Here is a 27,869-nt window from a genome sequence, read left to right on the forward strand (position 1 = left end):
AAGAGGAGGCCTGCCCTTTCAGGTGGGGCAGGGTATGGGTGCCATCCTTGGGACCTCGGCAGCCCCTCACTGAGCCCCTGGTGCCTGGGAGCTGTTTCTCAGCTGCCAGCACCAGGAGCCACTTTCTGTTTCCGCTCTGTACCCACACATTGGCAGCCTCCTATGTGGGCCCTGCCAAAATGAAACTCGAGGCTGGGCTGTGGCTGGTGGTTGGGGGCACCTCTCCCATTACTGATGGGTGCCATAGTGACCAGATAGTGCCTGGGTGGGAGGGCAGAGGTGGGTGGTTGGGATGGTACAGGGCTGCCCCACAGGCCCGACTGGACCTATGAGGGCATGTCCAGCAGCCCGGAACCCCTTAGCCCCCGTCTGCTTGCCACGCTGGCTGTGGCATTAGTTAACGGGCAGATGAACCCTTGCCCACATGGAGTGCACATTCAAAAATAATGAGTAAGAGGTACAGCAGGACAGATGGTGATAAGTGCCAAGGAGAAGACTGATGGGGGGATCAGGGAGGTGCAACAAGCAGGTGACATTTGTAGGTAAAGCCTGAAGTTGGTGAAGGAGGAGCCCTGCCAATACCTGGGGGAACAGCATTCTAGGCAGAGGGAACAGCCAGTGAAAGACCCTGAGGCAGGACTGTTTGGGGTGTTGGAGAGCCACCTCCAGCTAGGAGGCCACTGTGGCTGGAACGGAAGGAGAAAGATGGAGAGAGAAGGGCGTTGAGGATAGGTTGTGGGTCACAGTGAGGAGATGGGCTTTTACTCTGTGTGATGGGAGCTATGGAGGGCTGTGAGCAGAGGAGGGACAGGTAGGTTTCCTCTGGCCTCTGAGCGGGGTAAGGAGGAGGCCGAGACACTGGGAAGGAGGCACAAGGGTGGCCGAGGGTTGCATAAGGCTGTACAGGTGCAGAGAAGTGGCTGGATTCTGGGAACATTTGAAGGTGGGGAGAATTGGATTGCTGCAGGACAGAGGGTGAGGGAAAGGAGGAGGGATGAGGGCCCCTTTGACCGCCCCCCTCTGTTTTCACCTGTGCACCTGAAGGTCAGGTCACGCTGGTGGCCATATGGGACCCAGCCTGGCTCCTGCAGGGCACACACTGATTCCTCCCACCTCGGAAGGCTGTGGGAGGACTCCTGGATGGGGAGGAGGGAGGGGCACAGGTGTGCGGGAGTCCTGGGGCTGGGATGAGGGCTACCAGTGGCAGGCGAGACGATGTCCCCAAGAGGTGACCGGTGCCTTCGGTGATGGCCATTGGGGGCTTTGGACACAGGGCCTGGTCGGTGTACAGTGGAGGATCATGGGGGGTGGTCCCAATGAAGTGGTGGTCTTGAGCCAGCCTGAGTTCCCCCACATGGGCGCTCACTCCCTTGGCCTCCCTGAAGGCCTGTGTTAACCCGCTTCAGGGAGGCCTGCCAGGTCCTCAGGGTCACAGAGAGCAGCAGGTGGCCCTCAAGCGGGAGTATGGTGAGGCCTGAGTGTGGGACAGGGCAAGAGAAGCGTGCTGGAGGGCCTGGGAAAGAGAATCGCTGGTCCTGGGCACGGCTTACTGGTGCTCACCTTGCCCCGTGTTGCGGACACAGCCTGGTGGGGTGAAGGAGCCCAGGATGGGCAAGGGCATCCAAGCGAGGACGAGGGATGGGGACACGGGGCCGCTGCGGCCCTACTCGGGTTCAGGTCAGGCGGGCGCCAGGCAGACACCCCCTCCACCCCCCGGTCGCCCCCCTCCCCCCTCCCCCGCGCCTGGGTTTCCTCCACTGGAAAATGAGCCAGATCGCTGGCCCGGCTCCAGGACGCGGCGCGACAACGCCAGGACTTGTACGCCTGAGGTCGCCGCTGCTGCCTCCGGGGGACCCAGCTCCTGCGCGCCCCGGCCCCGCGTCCCTGCGGGGCGGAGCTAGCACTGGCCCCGCCCCTCCGTCCCACGGGCTACGGCCAGCGCGCCCCCGGCCCAACTGCGGCGCGTGACGCGGGGCGCGCGGCTCCGGCGGCCACCGTGGGCGGGCGCAGACTGCCGGGACGACCGGGAGCGGGAGGCATGGCGGCGGCGGGGACCGCGGCGGGTTCGGCGGGGCCTGAGCCCATGCCTAGCTACGCGCAGCTGGTGCAGCGCGGCTGGGGCAGTGCGCTGGCGGCTGCGCGGGGCTGCGCGGATTGCGGCTGGGGGTTGGCGCGCCGCGGCCTGGCCGAGCACGCGCACCTGGCGCCTCCCGAGCTGCTGCTGCTGGCGCTCTGCGCACTCGGCTGGACCGCGCTGCGCTCGGCGGCCACTTCGCGCCTCTTTCGGGTAAGTGCTGCTGGCGGTTGGGACGTGGGGGTCCCGGGCTGGGGGGCCGGGATGTTAGGGAGTCCGGGGCGGGGACCCAGGGCCGCCGCGCGCCCCTTTATGTCTCCGCGGACCAGGGTGACTGGAACGTGGCGAGCCTCAGGCTGGAGGAGCTCGGGACGCGGAATCTTGGGCGGCCGCGTGCCCCTCTGGGTCAGGGCGGGGTGGGGTTGCGAGTGGATGTGGGGGTGTGGCCGGGCTGGGGGAAGCCTGGAACGTGGGGACCCTGACAAGGGTAGGATGCTCAAGATGTGGGGGAACAGGTCCGGTCAGTGCGGGACAAGGGGGCCCCGGGCGGTGGGAGGGCCTTGTCTGCTGCGCACTCTTTCGGACCTAGCGGAGCTGGGTATAGAGGAGCGGAGGACACGGGCAGGGAAGGCTCGGCGCACAGGGGCTGCGTGTGCCTTGCGCCTCCGGGTCATTTGGGGCGCGCTCGGAACCGGATCGGTGTCCGGGGTCGGTGCGGCGGCGGGACTGGCTCGTCCGCTGCGACCGGGAAGAGGCAGGAGCTGCCCAGTCGCTGCCGCTCGTCTGTCTGGAGTCAGCGCCACCCTCCGATCAAGGGATGCAAAGGCCTGGGCTCCCTGGCCACGCCGTGTTCGCAGGCTTTGGGGGAGGTGGCACGGCCTGGGTCTGCGAAGCTGGACTGTGCGGGCTCCAAGGGGTCGCCACAGAATTGCTCAGTTTCCGGCGAGCCTGGGAAGGCCACCTCCCCAGCTGGAGAGTGACTGTGGGGTGACATTGGCGCCTGGCCTCCCTCCCATCCTTGGGGAGGGGTCGCTGCTATGGGAGCTTGTTGGAAGGCGTTTGGGCTCCAAGCTTGGCTGTGACTTCCCTGAGGACCAGCTGGGGTCACTCCGCCCGTCTGACTGGAGGTGGCAGGGGGTGCAGGGACAGAGTGCCTGGAGCCAACAAAGGGGCCTTTCTCTGCTGGCTGGGCAGAGGCTGGCCCTTGTTAAGTCAGGGATGGTGTGTTGTCTGGCTGCCATTGTCCCCACTCCCACCCCCATATGACCCACATGGGGGTTAGAGACCCCAGCCACCACGCTGCTCCAGGGAGGGGGAGGCAGGCATGACTATGGCCCCTCCGTAGGTGAGCCCTGGTCCCAATCTTGCTTTGTTGCTTCCCCCACCTTGCCAGTTTCCAGCTGGGCAGTGGGAGGTCCAGGAGGACGAGGGCCAGAGCCCAGGAGGGGGATATGGTTGCTCTGGGACTACCAGGGTGGAGCAGGCTTCCTCCCCACGTTCCTGAGGGAGCTGGGTGGGGGACAGCAAGGTCACGGGCCCCTCACTTTTAGAATCCCTGGACGTCGGGCACTCACTCCAGTTCGTGGCTCGCCCTTCCCAAGAAACGGGCGGAGGGGCTGCCTCGTTCTCCAAAGCTCATCTTCTTGGCAGTCGTGTGGTTGCCAGGGGTTACCGGAGCTGGCTCTGGCTGTCTCCATGGCGACTGTTGGTGCTCCGGCCCCCTCAGCCGCTCCTAGGGGAGGGGGGCGGGGCTTGGCCGGCAGCTCTGGAGCCCCGCCCCCAGAGAGATCGAGGCTCTGCCCCCAGGACTCCAGGGGCGCAGGGTCCCTGAAATTCCTCCATGCCTCACCGTTGCATGCTCCCACTTCTTTTGTCCCCTCCCTGCTGTCCCCTCAGGTCCCCCCATCTGCGATGTCCTTTCCTTGGCCCTCTTTCTTCCTCTGCCCCATCCTCTCTTCCTTTTCTCCCCTGAGTTCCCATGTCCTCCCCCACCTACCCACCCCATCTTCCCCAGCCCCCGTTCCTCTCTGGTCTCCCCAATTCCTCCTCTGAGGCACCCCCTTCCCTCAAGTTCCTCCCCCATGGGGATTGCTAGGGTTCCAGCCCCCCATGTTACCCCGGATGCCCTCATATTCCCCTCCAGTTCACTCCCATTGCCCCTTCCAAGTCTTCTCTTAAATCCTTCTTCCTTTCTGTCATACCTCTAGCTCCCCCTGAGACCCCCCAAGCCCCCCAGTCCCCTGGACTGACCCCACTGGTCTCCCTTGCTTTACACCCACGTGTCCCCCTCCTCCCCTCACAGCCTCCCCTCACATTTCCGCCCAGGTCTCCCCCATCACTCCCCTCCCCTTGCGGCTGCGGCTGGACAGCTGGGCCCTAAGTTTAGCCCTTGGCAGGTACACGTGGGCTCTGGTTACTTTCCAGGAGGCTGTGGGTACCGGGCCCGGCACTGCCTGGCCTGGGGAGTCCCTGGGCCTTGGTTTCCCTACCCTGGAGGAGCGGCCCTTGACTACCAGTGCTGATGGCCGCCCGCCTTCTCACCCGTAGCCCCTAGCCAAGCGGTGCCGCCTCCAGCCTAGAGATGCCGCCAAGATGCCTGAGAGCGCCTGGAAGTTTCTCTTCTACCTGGGCGCCTGGAGCTACAGCACCTACCTGCTCTTCGGCACTGACTACCCCTTCTTTCACGACCCACCCTCCGTCTTCTATGGTAGGGGACCTGCAGGAATGGGGCAGGTTGGGGGAGGGCCCTGTTCTGAACTCAGAGAAGGGTACATGGGGGAGCTGGACACTCATCAGACATCCCATGCTGGATGTCTGCTCTGAGACAAGGGCGATGAAGGGGCCCTGGGGCCAGAAAAGGGGGCACCTGTCCCTGTCAGGACTCAGGGAAACATCCTAGAGGAGGGGACCCCTTGTGTGGGCCCAGGCAAGCAGTCCAACACGTGCAAAGGCCCTGGGGCTTGCATGAGCTTGATAATATGGGGACGAGAGGAGGATGGCAGGAGCTTGAGTTTCGTCCTAAATGGGATGGGTTTGTGGATTATAAAAAACCTTCTTCTGGCTGCCATGTGGAGACAGATGAATCTTGGGTAAGGAGGGGAGCTGGGCCCAGGGGTTAGGCAAGGGACCAGTGTGGTTTGGACCAGCTTGGCAAGGAGATAAAGGTGGTGAGAAGTGGCTGCATCCATTGATTGGATTCGACGTGGGTGTCATCAAGGCCTGAGCTCTGGGTGGGATGGGCAGGAATTTGACTGCAGTGTCCTCTGTTACCAACCGGCAGGCCGATGTAGAAAACTCAGTCTGCAACGAGGGGTCAGGCTTCTCTACTCTTGTGCTGACCACCCAGACCGTGTATCAGGGACACACATGGACATGTTTCCTGCCGTGTGATATAAACATCCTGGGAGGGCTCCTGGTGGCACCAGGGAGCTGGGCATGGAACCCCTGCGCTGCACCTGTCTGTCTTGTGACCATGCTGCCCACGTGGCCACTTTTCCCGTGTAACACACGCACATTTCCCGTGTCATAAATCCCTAGAGGGGAGGTTTGAGCTGTCATTCAATTTTCCTTTATGAGAATGAACTGTAATTGAACTCTGTCTCTGTAATTGAAGTTTCGAGCATGGAGTTGCCTCTGGTTCCTGCTTATAAATTATGCTGTGATAGCACACTTACAAGTTAGCTGCTTCTCTGCAGGCACGCTTATTGAGTACCTGCTGTGTACCGGGTGCTGTGCTGACACAACTGTGAGTAGGTCAGAGAAAGCCCCCCACCCCTGTGTTTTGGGGTGACAGATCTGTTAACGTGAAATAGGAAATCTGTTAACGGTGATAAGTGCAGATGAGAAAACTTGAGTGAGCAGAGGAGCATGGGTTGTGGGGTGTCTAGGAGGTGGGGAGGAGGGCATTTTCTACAGGGATGGGGATGGTCCCACCAAAGGTGACTTTTGAGTGGGGACTGGGAGGAACCTGGGGCAGATGGGAAATGCAAAGGCCACTGTCGGACAGACACGCTACTGGCTGGTCAGAAGCAGCAAGGAGCCCAGTCAGGTGGGGTGGGGGCAGTGGGCGTCTTTTCCATAGGGCCACGAGCAGAGGGGGGACGTTGACAGGACGACCTAAGGGTGGGGCTGAGGGCAGGAGCCCGTGTGCTCTGCCCAGGACAGGGTTGTGGTGGGGAGAGAAGTGGCTGATTTAAGAAATGTTTTGGGGCTTCCCTGGTGGCGCAGTGGTTGAGAGTCCGTCTGCCGATGCAGGGGACACGGGTTCGTGCCCCGGTCCGGGAGGATCCCACATGCCACGGAGCGGCTGGGCCCGTGAGCCATGGCCGCTGGGCCTGCGTGTCTGGAGCCTGTGCTCCACGACGGGAGAGGCCACAACAGTGAGAGGCCCGCATACCACAAAAAAAAAAAAAAGAAAAGAAATGTTTTGAAAGCAGAATTGATAGGATTCACTGCCAAACCATAGGTGGGTGTGAGAGAGAAGGAGGGTGGGGCTGACCCCAGGGTCTAGGGGGCTGAGGGTGGGGCAGGTTTGGGGGAGACCAGGAGCTGGGTGTGGGATGCCCAGGTGGCTGATCCTGGAGATCGGGGAGGGGGATGAGGCAGGAGTGACATGGAGAGGCCAGAGCAGCAGGCGGGGTGTGCGTGGAGACGAGGTTGGAGGTCCACAGACAGAGCCCGGCCCACCTCACCCCGCAACGTGCAGGGAGGTGCAGACGCAGCCCAGATGGGGAATTATCTGCTGCCCTCTTCCCTCTGCCCCAGATCTGGGGCCCAAAGCTGGAGAGGGGGTGCTCTCCACTGTAGCAGTCTCGCCAGTGTGATAGGTGGAAAAGAGGGTGTCCCGTTTCCATAGAGGGTGCCTCCGCGTCCCTTCTTTCTCAAGAGGGACAGAGACACTTGGCAGGTGTGGGGAGGCCCCCCTCTGCTGACTGCAGCACTGCCACAAGGCTGTGCACGGAACGTGGTGGGAGACCCAGCCAGGAGTGTGAGTTTTGCTACTGAACCCAATTGGGGAGCCCTGGACGTGTTCAAGTGGGGGGGATGAGTGATCTGTCAGGTGTCTTTCTTTTTTTTTTAATTAGGTAAAATTTACATAACATAGAATTAACCATTCTATTTTATTTATGTATTTTTGGCCGCACTGTGCCGCTCGCTGGATCTTAGCTCCCCGACCAGGGATCGGACCCGTGCCCCCTGCAATGGAAGCGCGGAGTCCTAGCCACTGGACCACCAAGGAATTCCCAGAATTAACCATTTTAGCCAGTCACAGAAACACAAATATTGTGTGATTCTACTTATGTGAGGCACCTAGGCTCGTCAGATGCATAGAGACAGAAAGTAGCATGGTGGGTGTCAGGGGCTGGGGAAGGGGGAGTAGAGAGGGAGTGTCTAATGGGAACAGAGTTTCAGTTTTACAACATGGAAGAATTTTTAGAGATTGGTTACACAACAGTGTGAATACACCTAGTGCTACTAAACGTAAAAATGGTTAAGATGGTAAATTTTATGTTATGTATATTTTTACCACAACTTTTAAAAATTCACCATTTTAAAGTGAGCAGTTCAGTGGCATTTAGCATGTTCACAGTGTTGCGTAAGCACCGTGTCTATCTAGTTCCGGAACATTTCCATCATCCCGAAAAGGAGACCCGTCCCCATGAGCAGCTTGCCATCCCCCCTCTCCCAGCCCCTGGCAACCATTAATCCGCTTTCTGTCTCTATGGATTTGCCTGTTCTGTGGACATTTCATATACATGGAATCATTGGTTTGTGATTGCATGTGCCCGTTTGTGTCCGGCTTCTTTCACACAGCGTAATGTTTTTGAGGTTTATTCACATTGTAGTGTGTGTCAAGCCTTCTTTCCTTTTTAGGGCTGCATAATATTCCACATGATGTGGCTACACGAAACGTGGATTTACCACATTTTGTGTACCCAGTCACCTGCTGATGGACATTTGGGCTGTTCCCCTTTTGATGATTGTGACTAGTGCTGCTGTGGACATGAGTATACGGGGGTCTCTTGAGTCCCTGTTTTCAGTTTCCTTGGGCACAGGCCAAGAGTGGACTTGCCAGATCATGGGGTCTGTGTATTCACAGCCATCGAGGCTGCTGTGGGGAGAATGGACAGTCGGGAATAGGCTCTGGAGGCCGGGAGAAGCTGGGGCAGTGCTGGGAGGAGATGACGGTACCTGGACCAGGGTGGGGGCAGTGGGGGCAGGGCAAGTGAGTGGAGGTGGGGACCGAAGAGGGACCCCCAGATAGAGGTCCAAGTGGATCTCTGTTGCAGGCAGGACCAGGGTACAGACGAAGGGCTGTCACTGAGGTGGCAGCATAGGAGGCATCTAAGGGATAGCTGGCCTCCAGGGGGACTTGAGGGTCTAGCTCCAGATCACTGAGGCTTGGAGGGGGAGGGACGGGAGACCGGGGATGGAGCCCAGGGAGGCCGTTACGGGGGATGGACAAAGAAGGAGCCGCAGACAGCAGGGCACGGTCTGGAGTTCTAGATCGATTCGGGCAGAGTCCTCGGTGATGGACTGAGGAGGGGAGGCGGAGGTGGTGGGGGGAGCGATGTCCCCTGGGAAGGCACGAGGCCTGAGTGCGGGTGGGCGCATGTGCAGGGGCAGGGGGCAGGAGGTGGCCGCAGGAGGGGAGGTGGAGCCGGGCCCGCTCTGCGGGAGAGCCCGCACTCATGGGCGTTGGAAAGTGTGTGATTTCTGCCTCAGCTGCTTGGCTGGCACAGCAAGGCAGGTGGCAGCCTCCATCGGTTTGGGGATTTGCTGGGAGGGCGGCACCCAGGACCGGGTGTCTTGAGTGAGCCTGGTAAGAGAAGATGGGGAAGGGGGCCTGGGGCACAGTTGGAAATTCTGCAAAGGACCAATTTCAGGGTAGGAGCACCTTTTTCTGTAGATCTAGAACTGTTCTAAAAAGTAATGCCTATTCATAAACAATGATGGGTGGAGAATGGGTAACAGAAAACCAGCGACCAGAACAGCTGCAGAGACGCGTGGCACGCCCAGCATGCAGAGGACCCATGCGCGGCTTGAGGGAATGCTCGGGGTCGCCTGTGGGTCCCGGAGGCCCTGCAGGTCCCTGACGGCATGGTCTGGCCCTCCCCAGGCTGGAAGACGGGCATGGCGGTACCACGGGACATCGCAGTTGCCTACCTACTACAGGGAAGCTTCTACGGCCATTCCATCTACGCCACGCTGTACCTGGATGCCTGGCGCAAGGACTCAGTGGTCATGCTCATCCACCATGTGGTCACCTTGGTCCTCATTATCTCGTCCTATGCCTTCCGGTGAGTCCAGGAGGGGACAGGAGGGTGGAGGGCACTGGCGTGAGCAGTGGCAAGAGGCTGGCACAGGGCAGAGGCTGATGCCTGGGTGGGGGGTATGGGGGTGTCTGTGGGAGAGGTTTCTGAAGAGAGATTCTGAAGTGATGGGGCAAAACAGGTGCAGAGGGGCACCACCTGCCCCCACCCCATCTGTCCCCCTCCAGCTCCTCCTGGATGGCAACCTTGGCTGGATCACAAAGCAAGTGTTTACTGAACACCTGCCATATGACAGGTGCTGCTGGGGGCACAGCCGTGAGCACAGTAGACAAAACGTTATGTTCCAGAGCCCACTGTGGCCACCACACGTGGTCATAGTGCTTCAAGGCAGAGCCTGTGCAAACCACAGCATGCTGTATGTGTAAAAGCCACCTGATTCCAAGGGTAAAGGAGAGTGAAAATATCTTGCAGTCCCTTTGTTATGTCATTTACATGTTGAATGACGACATTTCGGATATACTGAGTCAATTGGAATATATTATTAAAATTAATTTTACCTCTCCCTATTTACTTTTTTTTTTTTAAACGTTGCTGATAGAAAATTTAAAACGAAATTGGGATTAGCAGATGCAAACTATTATAAATAGGGTGGATAAACAACAGGGTCCTACTGTATAGCACAGGGAACTATATTCAATATCCTGTGATAAACCATAATGGAAAAGAATAGTAAAAAAAGAATGTATATATATGTATAACTATAACTAACTATAACTAACAGCAGAAACTAACACAACATTGTAAAGCAATTATACTCCAATAAAGATATTTAAAAAAATAAAAATTGAACATGGAAACTCAAAAAAAAATTTTAAAAAAAGAAAATTTAAAACGACATATACAGCTCATATTCTATTCATTTTTTAAAATTTATTTTTATTTATTTATTTGGGCTGTGTTGGGTCTTTGTTGCTGCGCGCAGGCCTTCTCTGATTGTGGCTAGTGGGGGCTACTCTTCATTGCAGTGTGCGGGCTTCTCATTGTGGTGGCTTCTCTTGCTGTAGAGCATGGGCTCTAGGCGCGTGGGCTTCAGTAGTTGCAGCATGTGGGCTCAGTAGTTGTGGCTCACGGGCTCTAGAGCACAGGCTCAGTAGTTGTGGCGCACAGGCTTAGTTGCTCTGCGGCATGTGGGATCTTCCCGGACCAGGGATTGAACTGTGTTCCCTGCACTGGCAGGCGGATTCTCAACCACTGCGCCACCAGGGAAGCCCCTCAAATTCTATTCTTGTTGGACTAGCTGTGCCCTCCAGCACAGTAGCTGCTGGCCACAGGTGGTCATGTCAACTTTAATTAAACTTAAATAAAATCACACATTCTGTACCTCAGCCCAGTAAGTGGCTGGTGACTCCTGTATTGGACAATGCAGATTTAGAACATTCCTATCATTCTTGAAAATTTATTAGACAGCCCTGCTCTAGAGGGTAGAATCAGATAACAACCCCCCCACAAAAAAAAAAAAAAAACCATGAAAGAAAAGAACTAACAGTTTGTTTGAAGGTGATCACTATGGAAAGTTCAAGTCGGAAGATAAGGACTGCAGAGGTGGTGAGGTGAGGTGGGGTGGTCAGGGGTGACAGGTGAGCCGAGACTGGAAGTTGGTGAAGGAAGGCTCCGGGAACACCAGGGATGTTAGGGGATGAGAGCAGCCTGTGGCTGTCAGGAGGGCAGAGTGGGCATGAAGACGGTGACAGAGGTGCACAGCCACATCCAGGCTGAACTCAGGCACCAAGCAGCTGTGAGGCGGAAGGCTGGATAGGGACGGCCCTTCAGCCTTCGTCAGATCCTGGTGGGGGTGCGGCCTTTCCCAGGCAAGCCTGCAGTTTGCAGCAGTGTTCAGGTTAAATGTACAAACCTGGGGGCATCAGTGAGGCAGTCGTGTTGAAAGTGTGGGGTATCTGGACACAGAATGACCCAGGCCTGTGAGGGTCAGGGGTCATGGAGGGTCAGAGGTCGCAGAGATGAGGAAGGATCAGAGAGGGCACTTCCAGGGAGGTTCCTGAGCCTGGGGTGTGGCTGCCACAGGACGGGTGCAGCCTGGGTGTTACTGCTGACCTAGCCCTGTGAAGGGGGGATGGGCAGGGCAGATGGGCCAGGGAGGACAGCTCTGAACAGACCCACGGGAAGCCTGGAGGGGTGGCCAAGGGGGCCTGTGCTTGGGAGCCTCGGTGCGGATAGGGGTCCCGGGGTAACCAGCCCTCTCTCCTCTCCCGATTTCCTCCTCAGGTACCACAAGGTGGGCATCCTTGTGCTCTTCCTGCATGACATCAGTGACGTACAGCTGGAGTTCACCAAGCTCAATGTCTACTTCAAGTCCCGCGGAGGATCCCACCACCGGCTTCACGCCCTGGCTGCAGACCTGGGCTGCCTCAGCTTCAGCCTCAGCTGGTGAGCCGGCAGGGGAGGAGGCGGGCCTAGTGGAAGGGGAGGGGACCTGGTGGAGGTAGGCGGGGCCAGGCCGGGAAGGAAGTGGGGCTTATGAGAGTGGGTGGAGCCAAGCAGGAAGGAAGTGGGTCCTAGAGAGGCGGGTGGGCAGGGAAGGGGTGGGTCCTGGTGAGGTGGGTGGGGGCTTGGTGAGGTGGGAGGGGCCAGACAGGGCCAGGGTGATGTGCGCGGGGTCTGGTGGGACAGCAGAGGGCACGAGTTGGGAATAAGCAAGCTGGGCAGGAAAGGACAGCACAGGAATGGAGACAGCTGGGCAGGAATGAACAGGGGTGGGGTAAGGAGACATGGATGGGTGAGGATGTGCAGGGGCAGATGGATGAGTCCACACGGGACAGGACAGGGACTGGGGGGAAGGGAGGGGGCTCCCCTCCCCCTCTCCCCCACAGCCTCCTCGACGCGCCCCTCCCTCCTGCAGGTTCTGGTTCCGCCTCTACTGGTTCCCGCTCAAGGTCCTGTATGCCACGAGCTACTGCAGCCTGCGGTCGGTGCCTGACATCCCCTTCTACTTCTTCTTCAACGCACTCCTGCTGTTGCTCACGCTCATGAACCTCTATTGGTTCCTGGTGAGTTGGCGCTCACAACTCCTTGCCACCCCTTTCTCCTCAGATGCCAGTCCTGTCCTGGTCCCCGTCTCCAAGGGGCGCTCCAGGTGCACGCCCTTCTCACGCACTCCCAGGGAGGAGGGGCATGTTAGGCAACGTGCAAAGGGCCGGTGGCAGGAGCACCCAGCCATCAGGAGGGCAGCGAGGTCGGGGACGGGGCTCTCTTCTCACCTGTGCCTTCCCCTCCCACAGTACATCGTGGCTTTTGCTGCCAAGGTGCTGACGGGCCAGGTACGCGAGCTGAAGGACGTGCGGGAATATGACACAGCAGAGGCCCTGAGCCCGAAGCCCAGCAAAGCTGAGTGAGTGTGGAGGGGCCCCCAGCCCTAGTTCATTCCTTAACCACGTCTGTCTGATCGAGCGCGCTCTGTGGGTAGGCCCCGGAGACACGGCAGCGGATGAAGCTGATGCCGACGCTGCCCCCCCGCCGCCGCCCCGGAGCCTGCATCCAAAAGAGAGACTGCAATAAAGGCATGGACAATGTAGCGACAGGGTTAGATGCTGTCAGGACAGACAGCGAGGAAGGTGGGGGTAGAGAGGTGAGGGGTGAGAATCAGGGTCTCGGTGGTGGGAGCCGTGAGGGCCAAGCCCAGTGCTGAGGATCAGCTGTTTTCCAGGCCTGACGGCAACCTTTAAGCAGGTGGCAGTGGAAGGGGGCGGTGAGGGGGTGCCATGGGCGGCCCAGGGAGCCCGGGCTCTGTTCGGGCTAATACTCCCTGGTCCAGCGGGGCAACCACTGGTCAGCCAAGCAGGAGATGGGGCCGGGGGTTCGGGCCCAGGTGGGAGTTGTAGGGATGACGGGCCAAAGGGGCCTCTTCGACTGTCCTGGAGGTAGGGGCCTCGGGACTGCCAGCCCTGGGATGTGAGCCAGATGGCACCCAAAGCCCCTGGCCTGGAGGGGCCCCAGGAGTGAATGGAGGCAGGTTGGGATGACCAGCAGGGTCCAAGGTGCGCAGCGCCTCGCAGTCAATGTGAGGAGTGGTTGAGCAGCAGTGAGATGGGGGCTGCTGAAGGCTCGCAGGGCGCTCCCCAGCAGACCCTCTGATTTGACCCCTGGGAGGTCATCAGTGACCAACCTGGGAAAGATGGTTTTGGGGAAGCAGTGGGCTCAGAGTGCAATGAGGTGTGGGTCAGAACGGGCAGGGAGGAGGATGAGAGAAGCAGAGATTTTTTAGAAATCTCCTTGAAAGACATGAGAAGGGGAGCAAAGAACTGGGGGAATTGCCAGAGCAGCCAAAAAGCCAGCGCCCAGGTTAGAGGGGAGTCAGGCAGGTGAGCAGGGATTGTGGACACAAGAGGGCTGGGCTGCAGGTGAGGTCACCCCAGTGGTCAGATCCCAACTCTGGTGTAGAACTAACCAGACTTGCTTTGGATGTAGGTGAAATAGAAATAAAAAATTCAAAGATGACCCAAGACCTCTGGCTCGAGCTGCCATTTACCAAGATGGGACTCAGGGCAGGGCCATGTGCACCGGTGGGGGTAGGGGGTTGGGAGTCTAGTTTTGAGGGTGTCGGATTGTCGATGTCCAGCGAACGTGAGTTGGGAATTGCGTGTACAGGTCAGTGAGGTCTCACCAAGGAGTCTGACCAACCCTCAGAGGCTTCCAGAAGAAGCAGTGATTAAAGAGAACTCCAGGGGTGAGGTTGGGGAGGCACCTGCTTGGCTAAATCTAAAACTGAAAGACCTTTCTGCTGTAAAACAGTGAACTCCTAGAGATGTCCTTGTAAACGCAGAGCCCAAGGCAAAGAGCAAGCCAGACAACCTAGCTCCACCCTGCTCCCTGCTCTGTCTCCCCCAAGAATGTCCAGCCAGAATGTGAGTTGGGAGGCTGGCGCCTCCAGCCCCAAATGACAGCATTCCCACTAGGATGGCAAAGAACAAACTCCATACAGAAATGACAGGGGACTGGGGACATGCTGCCATGGTTGGCCCCATGGGCACCACCCGCAGAACCTGGTCCCTAAGGATGGCTAGAGTTAGCACAGTTGGGTATAAAACAAGATGGGATAAAAAGCAATGAGAATGTGGAATGTGCCACAAAAGAGCTGGTCAGGACACCTCAAAATCGCCAGATCATGGAAAACAAGAGACTGAGGAACCATCTCAGCTCAGATTGACTGAATGCAATGTGGGATCCTGGACCAGAAAAGGGACATCTGTGGAAAAACTGGTGAAATTCAAATAAAGTCTATGGTTTAGCTCATAGCAATGTTCTAGCATTGGTTTCTTAGTTGTGATAAATGCACTGTGGAGATATAAAATGTTAATGTTCGGGGAGACTTGGGCAAGGGCTACCCTGGAGCTCTTTATGCTATCTCTGCAAATCTAAAATTATTCTAAAATGAAAAGTTTATTAAAAATGTAAAAGGCATGAGAGACCATGAAAAACAGCATTGGATGTTAAATATATTTCTTTCCTAGGGCTGCCGTAACAAAGTACCACAAACTAGGGGGCTTAAAACAACAGAGGTTTATTCTCTCACAGTTCTAGAGACCAGAAGTCTGAAATGAAGGTGTCAGCAGAGCCCCTCTTGCTCTGAAGGTCTAGGGGAGGATCCTTCCTTGCCTCTTCCAGTTTCTGGGGGTTCCAGATGTTTTTTGGCTTGTGGCTGCATCACTCCAATCTCCATTTCCTGTCTTCAGATGGTCTCTCTGGCTCCTATAAGGACATTTGTCATTGGATTTAGACCACTATGATCTCACCCCAAATTCCTTCACTTAATTACATCTACAAAGACTCTTTTTCCAAATAGAGTCACAGTCACAGTTCTAGAGATTAGGATGTGGACATATCCTTTTAGGGACCACCATTCAACCTATTATAGATGTTAAGTCTCCAACGATTAGATACAGCTGAAAAGAGAATCAGTGAATTGAAAGCTGTGGAGAAATTACCTAGGATGCAGCCTAAACAAATGGAAAATATGACAGCTAGAATAGTAAGAATATGTGGCTGAGTCCTAATAGGAGATAGATAGACAGGGAGAGACAACATGAGAAGACATAATGCTGAGAATTTTTCCAGAAAGTGACAAGACATAAATCATAAGCAGGATGAATACAAAGGCATCCGCGCCCCAGACACATCATAGTGAAATGTGAAACAGCCACAGAAAAGAAGAGATGACCTACGAGACAGTGACAGACTAACAGCAACGAGGGAAGCTGGAAGACTGGAGTCAGATATCACCTCAAATGCTGAAAGGAGGTAACAAGAAACCGGGACTCTCATACACAAGTTTAAAAACAGTTACTCAAGAGAAAGGATACCTGTTGGCTTGCATGAGATCCTGGGTTTGGTCCCCAGCATCCCCACCAGAAAAAAAAAAAAAGGATATCCGCAGGAACAAAAACTAAGAAGGCTTACCATTCACAGATCTTCTCTAGGAGAATATTTCAGAAAACTACCCCAAGAGATAGATCAGCAGAGAAATTGATACATGTCTGGGTAAAAAAATTTTTTAACGCCTAATTTGAGAGATTTTAAAAAATTAGAGCTGAAATATTTAATATTATTGAAACGGGATTGGTGGCTTTGCATTTTGCAGGAGGGTAGGGCATTACCTTTGGGCTATATTGAGTATTTATGTTAACACTGTTAGGGTGTAGAGGGGAGAATGGAACCAAAAACAGGTACAACAAAGTAAATGCAGGAAAGGAAAGCTAGAAAAAGCAGGGTAAGTAATGCAGAATGAGGGTAGAATCTCAAGTATTGCACATGCAAATAAACACACATGGAATAATCATGACAGTTACGCGACTGGGCTTTTAAATAAATCCACCTCTGACCTGGTCAAAAGACTTCAACTCCAGGGTAAATAAAAGTTGTAAGTAAAAAGACAGGAGGAGAAAGTCAGGTGTAACTTTTGATGTGAAAGGATCCGCGTGATCCAGCCCTAAACCGTGGCAAGATGGGACCGCAGGAGGTAAAGTCCACGTTCCTCATCAGGCAGCTCCAAAGCAAGAGCAGATGTTCTTTTTAAGCACAGGAACACTTCTCAAAATTGAAAAGAACCAGGGGCAACCTCGGTTGCTCAGAACCAGGATCGTGCAGACCATGTATGATGAAGATGCAGTTAGATTTGAAAACAGTAAGAAAACAATGACTGAGAGCCACTTTGAAGGACCCCAGTCTTCCATGGCAAAGCAGCACTGAGGACTTCTTTGCTCCTGCTGGTTCTCTCTTCTGAACCCCCCTCCATGGGGCCCCTCCTGGACCTCTGTCTTCGGCCCCCTGCAGTAGCCCCTGCACCCGGGTCACGACCTCGGTCTGAAGCCCCCATCGTTCTCTTGGGCTGCTGGGAGCGCCATCCATTGGGGGCCCTCACCCCGCTCTGGGTCTGCTGACCTGCCCGAGGCTACCCCACCCCTCCGTACACCGGCTTTCTCCTCCGTGACTCAGCTGCCCCCGCTGTATCTGAAGAGCCACGACCCACACATCTGGTCCTCGCTGCAGCACTCATGGGGGCCAGGGGTCCTCAGCGATGCCTGGGCAGTGCCTGATCTCCTGAGACTCTTCCTTCTCCTCGGCCACCAACTGTCCTCACCATTGTTCCCTCACCCGATGACTTGGCTTCCGTGTCCCCAGGAAAGCAGGGGTAGCCAGATGAGGACATCCACCCTCTAGTGCTGGCTGGCTGCTTTGGTAGATGGTCCGTCTCCCTCTGAGGCCACCGTCCCGGGCCACCGATGTCCACCCCTTCGCCTGCTCAGGGACATTCTGATCAAGAAGGGAAACCTCCTCTCTCCGCTCCGCTTACAGCCCAGCACCCCCTTCTCCTCCCTTCTCGAACCCAGCTCCCTCTGGGGTCTTCCCCCCACCACCCCGAGACCACTCCTGTCCGCTCCGCTGATGCTAAACAAATCTGGTGGTCACTCCCCCCGCCCCGCCTTATTTTGAACAGTTTTATTGAGATGGAATTCACACACCATGCAATTTGCCCATTTGCCGTGTAGAAGTCAATGTTTTTAGTCCATTCACAGAGTTGTGAAACCATCACTGCGGTTTTAGAACATTTTTGTCACCCCCGCAAAAGAAACCCCATACCCAACCCAACCTCTCCTTTTGCAATCGCCAGTCTGCCTCTGCTCCCTGCTTCACTTTCTATTTTTTTTTTTTTTAATATTTATTTATTTACTTGGTTGCACTGGGTCTTAGTTGCGGCTCGCAGTCTCCTTAGTTGCGGCACGTGGGCTCCCGCTTCACTTTTTAGTGCCTTCCTGCTCCGCGTCTGGCCTCCCCCTCTCCCAGGGCCCTTTCACTTAATCCACCCCGACTTCCAAGTTTCTCTCCCAGCTCACAGTGCTCCTCTGAGTGCCATTGTCTGTGTCAGCGTCTGCTTGACATTCCAAGCACCTTCTAAATATCCAGAATCAACCCCCATTCCCACCGCAAACTACCTCTCGTGAACATTTGTCCATCGCAGTTGATGGCAACTCAGGGTGAAAACCTTGCAAAACCCTAGGGAGCCCCCCTTCTCTCCCTCTCCTCCTTATCCTCAAGGAACCATCCAGAATCCACCCGAGTCTCTGCCTGCCCACATCCCCCTGCAGCTTCCACCCTCGTCCTGATTTTCTCTTTCCCGCTGTGGTGCACTGAGACGAAAAAGTGTAAATCTGATTCTGCAGAGAGGCCATCTCGCCCTAGTTGGCTACTCCCCTCCCCCGCAAATACACTGTTTTTTGAGGAGGGAGGGGGCACTTGGAAGCTTGTGCAGAAAAACAAACCAGAATCACCACAGGAAAGCTCTGATAAAGAGGCACAGGGCAGGGGTACGGATCCTTGGAGGTATTAAACCTTCTATAGAAGTATAGGAATTAAAACAGTGGGAACAGAGCTGAGCCCATCAAACTTTAGCAAAGAAGCATCCCGGGAGGGAAGGAAGAACTGTCAATGGGACGCTTGCTTGGTAACCATCTTTATCTCGCATGAGCCCCCAGTGCAAACTCCCAAAGCATCAAAGATGTTGATGCAGAAATGGAAGCTGTGCAATCAAACAAGAGTCGAAATGAGAGACTGCCGTCCAGCAGCTGAACTATGAGAAGACTCAAGAAGCTGGGAACCCCACCTCTGCTCTGTCTAAAAGACCAACAGGCCAAGCTGAAGATACAGGACAGATGGGAGGTCCGGGGGGGTGCTTATCTCTGATCTCCCAGATAAAGGGCTCCCGTGGTGGCAGCGAGAGAAAACAGCAGCCCACGGAGAAGCGGGCCGAGGGCGGGAGGTGTGCTCCCAGGAAGGGGCATCCAGTGGCTCCAGCCCCAGGGAAGAGGAAACCGAAGTGACTGAGACCATCTTCTCCAGGAAAGTCTTTACGTTCTCATATGGAACGGTCTCTGAGCTAGAGTGCTCCACAAACCAAGGGGCTGCAGGGTACGGTAATGCACATACGCTAGTATCTGAGGATACACAGAAGTCAAAGGTGGTAGATCCCTAGGAGCCGCTCGGTTGAACTGTGAGTTTTCTATGCTTTCTGAGGTCTAGATCGTGAGAATATATCACTGGCTCAGAAAACTTAATACAGTTGTACATAAACTAGACTGTAGAATTCACTTCAGCAGAGACCGATGGACCATGTGCAAAGGCACGAAGAGTTCTCATACGTGGGAATAGGAATGGTCAATGGCCGTGACCATAAGACTGCGGGGAGATGCTGTCTTGGCATCAGCAGGCTGGCCAGTTAAACGGGACACAACACCGAGCAAGTGATGGCAATAGCGGTGAGGGGCAGGGGTAGACCTGTTGAGTCCAGTAAGGTGGACCTGGGCAGATCCCCAGGGTGCAGGTCCCCTCCCAGTCGGAACCCCAGAGACCTGCCACTAACACAGGCAGGGAAGATGGAATTAAGGAGAGCATCAGTGCACATGGGAGCGATCTCGGTGGCACATTTTTGGAAAATTGAGGTGCAGGAGAAGACATCTTCGTAGACAGTTTGAAATATGCAAACCATGAACGTCGTTTAGACGTTAGGGGTCTTTCTCTGGGATCTTACAGTACTGGTTCGTTTTAAAACACCACATAACTTGTTTTAAGGCCATGGAAGCAAAGTAGGGGCTGCGGCAGGTGTAGACAGAGGGCAGTGGATGGAGAATCATGGGCTGGGAAGCCTTTCCTGGTAGGGCCATTGTAGTTGGGGAGGAGCCTGCCCGGTGGGATCGCCGGGGGCTCTGGCCAGTTCTGCCTCCCTGAGAGAGGAGGAGGATAAAGTGCTGGTCCAGGTCCAGGCGATGGGCTTAAATCAGGCAGAGGTTGGTAGGTGACTTTTGCCCTCCAGCAGCCGCGGGTGGCCCAGGGGGGAGGGGAGAGGAGGGTTTAATTGTGGGAAGGAGCAGGGACCACTTGCCCAGCAGGCAGATGGCAGGGTCTTTTGGCCTTGTGGGCTGGGAGGAAGAATGGGGCGGGGCTGGGAAAAGGAGGGCAAGGAGGGCGGGACGGTGGTGGGAGGCGCTACGTGGTGGCGTGGGGTCCCTAGGCTAACCTGGGCCGGTTCTGGCTCGCAGGAAGCCGCTGAGGAATGGACTGGTTAAGGACAAGCGCTTCTGAACCCCTCGACCCCGGCCCCGCCGCCCAGGACCCAGCCCCACCCAACCTCGCCCTCGGGGACCAGCCACGCGGCTCCCCCATTCGCTCCCTGTACCCTGGCCCTATCAGGCTCCGCCCCCGCCGCAACCCACCCCGCCCTGGCCACTCCCGGGACCCCTGCCCCGCCCCCTCGAGACCCCGCCCCCGTGATTGGTCCCTATTCGACTTCAGGATCGCGGCCACGCCCCCCGGGACCCTGACCTGGCCCAGGTCTTTCCAGGGACCCCGGTCCCGCCCCCAGCCCGCAGGTCCCGGAGCCCAGCAGCCCCTGAGCACTCGCCCGGCCGCCGCCTGTGACGAAGATGCCACCGCTGTGCCGGCGTCCGGGCCGCCGCGTCCTTCTTCTCCTGCTGGCCATGCTGCTGCCCTCGTCACCCCCGGCCCGCGCCCCCGCGCCCCCGGGCCCCGCCGCCGCCCTACTCCAGGCTCTCGGGTTTCCCGACGTGCCCCGGGGCGCCCCCAAGTCCCGGCCTGTACCCCCTGTCATGTGGCGCCTGTTCCGCCGCCGGGACCACCAGGAGGCCAGGGCGGGCCCTCGGAGGACGCCCCTGGGGACTACCCTGCGGCCGTGCCATGTGGAGGAGCTGGGGGTCGCCGGAAACATCGTGCGCCACGTCCCGGACCGCGGTGAGTGGGATCTGCGCTGGGGGCGTGGGTCTGGGAGGCCGATACCCCGCTGGGCGCCTCGAGCCCGCCACGAGCCTCCAGCGGCGCGTGAGGAAGGCCGGAGAGCCCTGAGGGTCGCCACCCTCCCCGTCCAGCCCGCAAGCAACCTGGGCCTCTGAACTCCCTCAGCTCCTCCGCGTGGACACCTGCCGGGACAGGGGATGGGGTGGGGGAGTGGTCCGAAGGCCAGGCTCCCTTGCACCGAGCAGGGCCCCTTGCTTGCAGCTGAAGCCCTGCCCCCACTCCATCCCACCCCCTCTGCCGCTTCACACCACTTGATGCCTTCCTGCAGATGCCACCCGCCCTAGCATCGCTTCCCCACTGGCCCCGTGCGTTCGCTCATTTCCCCCCCACACCACTTCCCCACCCCCGCCTATGTCCCCAACGGCGGGCTGGCCGCCCTACACTGGTCGGGGCCTCTTCCTTGCAAGTGACGCCCTGCCCCCACTCCATCTCCCTCACCCACCGCCGCTTCACACCATTTGACGCCTTCTAACAGATGGTGCGACCCCCAGCTCCGGTCGCTCACCTTCCCCCGCTGTCCCCAACCAAGACCCATTCGCGGGCCGGTCGGCACCGAGTGGGGACCCAGCGCCAGCCGAGCCCTCTCCCCTCCTCCCCAGGCGCGGCCGCCCGGCCCCCGGAGCCCGCCTCAGCTGCGGGACAGTGCCCTGAGTGGACCGTCGTCTTCGACCTGTCGGCCGTGGAGCCAGCCGAGCGCCCGAGCCAGGCCCGCCTGGAGCTGCGCTTCGCGGCTGCAGAGGCGACGGCGGGGACGGCGGGCGGCTGGGAGCTGAGCGTGGCGCCGGCGGGCGCGGGCCCCGGGCAGGTGGTGCTCCGCCAGGCGGTGTCCGCCCTGGGAATGCCGGTGCGCGCCGAGCTGCTGGGCGCCGCCTGGGCCCGCAACACCTCGGCGCCGCGCAGCCTCCGCCTGACTCTGGCGCTGCGTCCCCGGGCTCCCGCCGCCTGCGCGAGCCTGGCCGAGGCCTCGCTGCTGCTGGTGACCCTCGACCCGCGCCTGTGCCACCCCCTGGCCCGGCCGCGGCGCGAGGCCGAGCCCGCAGTGGGCGGCGGCCCCGGGGGCGCGTGTCGCGCGCGGCGGCTCTACGTGAGCTTCCGCGAGGTGGGCTGGCACCGCTGGGTCATCGCGCCACGCGGCTTCCTGGCCAACTACTGCCAGGGCAAGTGCGGGCTGCCCGCCGCGCTGTCCGAACCCGGCGGGACGCCCGCGCTCAACCACGCGGTGCTGCGCGCGCTCATGCACGCGGCCGCCCCTAGCGCCGCCGCCGGCCTGCCCTGCTGCGTGCCCGCGCGCCTGTCGCCCATCTCCGTGCTCTTCTTCGACAACAGCGACAACGTGGTACTGCGGCACTACGAAGACATGGTGGTGGATGAGTGCGGCTGCCGCTGACCGGGGGCGGGCGGGAGAGGGCAACAATAAACACTGCGTGGTCCGCTCTGCTGCCTTCTCGGGTCTTGTCACCTGGGAGTGGGGAGGGAAGCAGCTATGTCCATCACCATCGACCACCAGGATGGTGGGTGGAGGTCCTACAAGTGACGCCGCCGGCGCAGCCTTTCCAGAGCCCATCTCTAGGGGGCCCAACGTCTAATGTACACGGGCCCCAGGAACTGACCCTGCGTAGGCCCAGATTCCCCCACTCCCTTCCCTGCTGCACAGGTTTGGCCCGTCTCAGCTTTGCCGATGAGGTGGCTCCGAATCCCCCACCCCCAACCAGGCAGAACCCCAAACCAAGTGCTCTGCCACCCCCTGTAGTTATCCAGCCCCAGTGTGAATGCAGAGCTGTTTATTAAGATTTTATTGGTGACAAAAGAAGTTAAAACAACAAATTGACCGAAAATCAAAAAGTTACATTGCCTTGGTACAGATGCTTCTTGATTTGGGGGACTCATAGCAACTGTTGCTAAGGTGGAGAAAAAAGCAAACAGCACAAAGCAGAGGCAAAGCATTCCAAGGAACAGAACAGGGTGGGTGGGTGTGTCACCCATGGGGACAGTGCACAAGGGGTCATAGCAAAAACCTATCCAAACTCTATGCAGCTACCAAAAGAAGTGGGAACCGAAAGCACTACAGCAATGGTAATAAATAAGAGGCCTTGCCAGAAGGAAGGTGGCCTGTGTGTCCCCCATCTCTCCCATGTACCAGCTGGAATCTGGAGGCTTTGGGATAAGGCACATGGGGAGGGGGATGCTGGGGGTCAGGGTCATCAGGGCCTGGATAGGCAGGGTTAGGGTTAGACAGTCCCCAACTAGGTCCCGCCAGGGAGGCTAACCCCCATCACGGTGTGCGAAGAGCTGGGGGTGACTCCACCAGCAACAATAAATGCAAGTTGCAACCCAGACCCAGGCAGAGGCCCCTTGTACCACTTATTTCAGAAACGTATTCCCTTTCCCCACCAAAGTTAAAATGACCCCACCTCATCAAAACTGTGCCCGCAGGTAGAAGGGCTCCAAACTAGTCAGGTAGGGTGGGGAACAAGAGGGGATGGGGCATTCAGTGAGCCTAACTGGCCACAGCGACGGTGGGAGCCTCCCTGGGAACGGGGACAGATCCTCCTGGCTGGTGCTTTCCACCAAATCCTCAGGAAGGACCCTGGGGAAGGAGCCACTGGCCAGGGAACTGCCACCTTCCTGCCCTCTGGCCTCACGGCCAGTCCTGCCCGAGGCCCCTCCTGTGGGGCCGAGTCCACGGCACACGGGAAGCGCTTTGCTTCTCGGAGTCCAGCAGAGACCACGGAGTCGCCTGCCCGGCCCGGGACCATGCTCCCTCACTGCCCTGACCTACAGGGAGAAGCTGCTGGAAGCTAAAACTGAAAAAAAAAATCCTCCTCCCGTCACAGGTGTTGATCCTAATCTTGAGTTGTTTTGGCATGTTTAAACTTCGTTTCTGGAAGCTTCTCGCATCTCCCAGGTCCACCACTAAGATTTGAGAGACAAATTCAGGAAAGTATATTTTTCAGTACTCCTTTGAAAGAATCTTTAAAAAACAAACAGAAAAACACAAACCACCATATTTTCTTTAAATGAAAACCCTCCTAGAACACAGGCAGTGTGAGCGCGGCGATATCAGAGCCAGCGTGGACAGAACCCACACTCTGAGGGGCTCTCCCGGCATGGCCGCCACCGCAAGGAGCCTGCTCAGCACAGAAACGCGTAGTTTTTCCTGCTAAAACGTAGTCCCCTTTCAATAAAAGAGAAAAAGAAAGAAAAGAACAGAGGAAAGGGCTACTCTGAGATGAGGGTCTTCCTCCCTCCGCCCTGGTCGCAGACCCAGGTGTGGACGCAGCGGGCGAGCGCTGGGCTCCTCGGCGAGCGGGGCTGGCGGGGCTCGCTGGCGGGCGGTCCTCCGTGGCCGCCCCACCTCCCGCTCTCCCTTCTCCGTCTCCTCGCCGCCACGTGCCAGCAGTGGGCGCTCGCTCTGTCTCGGGCTCCTCTCTCCCTCGGGTACTCCTCTCCCTCTCCTGTTGCTCACAGTGGTGCTTCAGTTTTAGCAGTGGAAAACAGGTATCCATTTATTTTTATTTTTTATTACCCAGAATAAGATGCTGATGGACTAAGCCACGTAGCTTAGCTCTTCCGCTGCCACCTGTTGGGGAGGGAGGGAGGGCAAGAGGCTTCAGAGAAAGTGGGAGCCGGGGCAGCTCCCGGGCCTGGCCCAGAAGGCACGGACGGGGCTTTCTCCCCGACTCCACTTGGCACCTGCGTCTTCATGTGTTAAACATGACCTCAGAGGCCGGCCGGGTACCCAGACCAATGACTTCCCACCCGGAGAGAAGGCAGCCAAGAGTTAAGGCTGCTGAGCCTGTGTTGTTCAACAGCGGTAGGCAGGCCCCTTCTCCCAGCATCACTGCATCCCACTTTCCCTGCACACCGTCAGGAAGGGGCAGAGGTGCAAGCCCCAGGCCTATGCTTGCCCTGCTCGGCCTCGTTACAGATGGAGAACCATGAGGCCCCTTCTCCCAGCATCACTGCATCCCACTTTCCGTGCACACAGTCAGGAAGGGGCAGAGGAGCAAGCCCCAGGCCTATGCTTGCCCTGCTCGGCCTCGTTACAGATGGAGAACCATGAGGCAGGGCCCTCGCGGGCACCTAGAAGCACCCCGAGGCACCCGTGCACCTAGGAGCTGGGGCCCTCGCCACCCTCATGACCTGCCTCGTCAGGGCGAGGGGTACATCCACTTCCTGGCTGCCCACCAGGAGCAGCTCTAAGACTCTCTCGAGAGGACCGTGGCACAGACGGTGTGCATGAAGTTCACATCCCCCAGACACTAAGAAGAGGTGCAGGGACCCAGAGTGACAGGTGACAGGATGCACTGGCCCCTCGAGGACTTGAGACTCCCACACTTCCCAAATTTTCCTACAAGTCCAGATCCCAGCGAAGACCTCCTCCAGAGGCCAGCTTGCCTTCTAATACTGGGACAGCCCCGTCACTCCGCCGTGCTGGTACGCCCGCTCCCCCTGGTACGTGGAGTCTTGCGACAGCGCCACATCAATCTGTGACTTAAACTCATCTCCAAGGTAACTGTCCTGGAAGACAAGGTTGGAGAGATGAGCACCCAGTCGAAGGATGCGCACTCACCCTCCCAGGCTTGAGAACCTGCTCTGTGTCCAGCCCATCACCAGCCGCAGGGAATCATCTGGAAACTTATCCTCAAGCCTAAGTGGCAGGAAACCCACAATGGTTACTTCACCATTGGAGACATGCTACCCAGGACAGTATTGTGGATGGAATGTTCTAGACCTACAGTCCCCCTGCTAAGGTCTTTAGGGGTGAGTGTCACGGGGTCTGCATGTGTGAAGAGGGCTCCCTGGGCTGGTCTGACTTTTCTGTGGGTGTGAGACGTCTCAAGTTAAAGTGGCAGAGGGCTCACCTGGGACAGCTCAGGCTGGGAGAGGCCGGGCTGGCTCATCTGGGAGGGCTGGCTCATGGAGATGTAGCCCTGGGTCAGAGCGCCCTGTGAGAAGGGCTGTGACGCCACATCCTGGCTGGCCTGGCTATTGGGGAGATTCGTCTGGCTGGGCCCAGGAAGCCCAAAGCGGTTCTTCTGGCGTCCCCCACGACCAGTCTTGCCTTTTGGGGTGCCCCGGCCTGAAAGACAGCCATCCAGGGTTCCTTGAACGAGGTTCTGAGCCTCACAGACAAGCACTCCTGCTCAAACTCCAAGGCCAAACTGCTTTTCCCCATGGGATGCCACTCGGTGCTCACCTGCGGCTGGCCCATTAGCTTGTCCAAAATACCCCGGTGGCGGCATGGGCGGCATGACCAGGTTGAAGGGGATGGGAATGTTCATGGCAGCCACGTGGCTGGGGCCAGCACTGATCATGCCAATCTGGTCATGGGTCTGGAAGTACATGTTCGAGGGCCGGCCTATAAGACACAAGGTGAACGGCAGGCATCACACTGCATCCAGCTGAAATGTCTGTTTGGTCCTGTCACTACTTTGTCTGCCCCAGCGTTTCTTGGTGCGTCCCTAACAGCAAAGTCACCTGATGCAGAAATCTCACAACTCAACCCCCTCCCCCTCCCTGTGCCCAACAGCCTCCTTGAGGCTGGTACCTGGGAAGGCACCTTTTCTCCCAGGGGATTCTGAGAATCACTGGCCCATGGGGATCTGAAAAACTGAAACCGCTATGCATTTCTAATTTCTTAAAAAAAAACCTTTTGTGGCAAATGTTATATTCATATTACATGCTACCACTGCCACCCTGCCACCCCCCAATCAAAAGAAAAAGACCAAGCTTGACAGATCAGCAGATCTCACTGAAAGCAAGAGCCCCCAGGGCAACCTTGGGTGTAGCCAGACCCACGGTGGCATCAGGGATGAAGTATGGACCCAGGAAACCCCCAGCCACACGGGGACTCATCAGATATGGCGATAAGAGATCTGTTGTTCTTCAAGAACACAATCCCTGGGACTTCCCTGGTGGTGCAGTGGTTAAGACTCTGCGCTCCCAGTGCAGGGGGCCCAGGTTCGATCCCAAGTCAGGGAACTAGATCCCACATGCATGCTGCAACTAAGAGCTCGCATGCTGCAACTAAGGAGCCCATGTGCTGCAACTAAGGAGCCCGCTTGCCGCAACCAAGACCCAGCGCAACCAAATATAAGTAAGTAAGTAAATAAATAAATATTTAAACAGACAAAAACAAACAAAAAAACCCAATCCCCTGTCTGAGCCCAGGGACAGGGAGAACACTGAGGCAGGGAAAGGGGCCTTGCCAATTTAATGTGGAAAAGGAGCAGCTGGGGTGCGCCTGCCCTCAGGGTGAGTGGCAAGCACATGAGAGGTTTAAGGCCAATGTGAAACTCGGGGAGGTGGCACAGAGTCATGGGTGAGGCAGTCACCCTCCATGCGGCTGGTGCAGGGAAGGGTCCCAGGAAGCAGGGATCTGGGGGATGAATGGGAACCGTCTACAGACTGGCTCAGGCAAGAGTCGTCATCCCAGGCAGCAGGATAAGGCTCAGCCTCAGCACATACAGAAGCCTCACACAGGAAAAGCGGGCATGCGCAACCCTGAGGTCTGACAGATGGAGCTGAAGCTTGGGGAAGCCGCGAAACCTGAAATGAGGCGGTGGGTGTGACACCCCCACTGAGAAGGCGAGCGAAGGGCAGGCAGGGTGGGGTGTGAGCACAGGGGCAAACTGGCTGAGCTGCGGTATTTGCTGAGAAACCGCTGTCCACTGAGCTGTACTATTTTAAAAACATCTGGTTTTTAGGGCTTCCCTGGTGGCACAGTGGTTAAGAATCCGCCTGCCAATGCAGGGGACACGGGTTCAAGCCCTGGTCCGGGAAGATCCCACATGCCGCGGAGCAACTAAGCCCGTGCGCCACAACTATGGAGCCTGAGCTCTGGAGCCTACGATCCACAACTACTGAAGCCCGCGTGCCTAGAGCCCATGCTCCGCAACAAGAGAAGCCACCGCAATGAGAAACGTGCGCACCGCAACGAAGAGTAGCCCCCGCTTGCTGCAACTAGAGAAAGCCCGCGGGCAGCAACGAAGACCCAACTCAGCCAAAAATAAATTAAAAAAAAAAAAAAAAAAATTATAAAAACATCTGGTTTTTAGAAATGGCCAAAGACCAATTATTTGATTTCTGACAAGGGAAGCTGAGAAAACTCTGTCAAGCAGGTTTCTGTGGACCAAGGCTTG

The 27,869-nt window shown here is 57.4% G+C and overlaps 3 protein-coding genes across 4 annotated transcripts in view; 2 read left to right on the top strand and 1 right to left on the bottom strand.

Moving 5' to 3' along the window:
- The first annotated feature begins 1,961 nt into the window (after nt 1-1,961).
- On the top strand, nt 1,962-20,082 carry CERS1 (ceramide synthase 1). The gene is made up of 7 exons (XM_032625045.1): nt 1,962-2,287; nt 4,622-4,781; nt 9,195-9,375; nt 11,632-11,793; nt 12,266-12,413; nt 12,645-12,754; nt 19,953-20,082. The coding sequence occupies exons 1-7, from the start codon at nt 2,039-2,041 to the stop codon at nt 19,993-19,995; spliced, it is 1,053 nt and encodes a 350-aa protein (XP_032480936.1). The 5' UTR covers nt 1,962-2,038; the 3' UTR covers nt 19,996-20,082.
- A 222-nt stretch (nt 20,083-20,304) lies between these two features.
- Nucleotides 20,305-22,114, top strand: GDF1 (growth differentiation factor 1). The gene is made up of 2 exons (XM_032625044.1): nt 20,305-20,661; nt 21,324-22,114. The coding sequence occupies exons 1-2, from the start codon at nt 20,337-20,339 to the stop codon at nt 22,109-22,111; spliced, it is 1,113 nt and encodes a 370-aa protein (XP_032480935.1). The 5' UTR covers nt 20,305-20,336; the 3' UTR covers nt 22,112-22,114.
- A 376-nt stretch (nt 22,115-22,490) lies between these two features.
- UPF1 (UPF1 RNA helicase and ATPase) overlaps nt 22,491-27,869 on the bottom strand; it is a 36,506-nt gene continuing 31,127 nt past the window's right edge. The window contains exons 21-24 of one of the 2 annotated variants that reach the window (XM_032626461.1): nt 25,925-26,086; nt 25,590-25,807; nt 25,123-25,245; nt 22,491-24,304 (exon numbers count right to left, since the gene is read on the bottom strand). In XM_032626461.1, the coding sequence (XP_032482352.1) occupies nt 25,126-25,245; nt 25,590-25,807; nt 25,925-26,086 (500 nt within the window). In that variant the 3' untranslated portion in view covers nt 22,491-24,304; nt 25,123-25,125. The remainder of the gene's footprint in view (nt 24,305-25,122; nt 25,246-25,589; nt 25,808-25,924; nt 26,087-27,869) is intronic. The other variant, XM_032626462.1, reaches the window with a different exon arrangement.

This window comes from Phocoena sinus, chromosome 3 (genome assembly GCF_008692025.1).
Source record: "Phocoena sinus isolate mPhoSin1 chromosome 3, mPhoSin1.pri, whole genome shotgun sequence".
Taxonomy (NCBI): domain Eukaryota; kingdom Metazoa; phylum Chordata; class Mammalia; order Artiodactyla; family Phocoenidae; genus Phocoena; species Phocoena sinus.

Excerpts from the sequence above, each read along its gene's own strand:
- CERS1 (XM_032625045.1), top strand. The coding sequence starts at position 2,039 with ATGGCGGCGGCGGGGACCGCGGCGGGTTCGGCGGGGCCTGAGCCCATG. Across the intron at positions 2,288-4,621 it reads CCACTTCGCGCCTCTTTCGG|CCCCTAGCCAAGCGGTGCCG; the intron begins GTAAGTGCTGCT and ends TCTCACCCGTAG. Across the intron at positions 9,376-11,631 it reads ATCTCGTCCTATGCCTTCCG|GTACCACAAGGTGGGCATCC; the intron begins GTGAGTCCAGGA and ends TTTCCTCCTCAG.
- GDF1 (XM_032625044.1), top strand. The coding sequence starts at position 20,337 with ATGCCACCGCTGTGCCGGCGTCCGGGCCGCCGCGTCCTTCTTCTCCTG. Across the intron at positions 20,662-21,323 it reads GCGCCACGTCCCGGACCGCG|GCGCGGCCGCCCGGCCCCCG; the intron begins GTGAGTGGGATC and ends CCTCCTCCCCAG.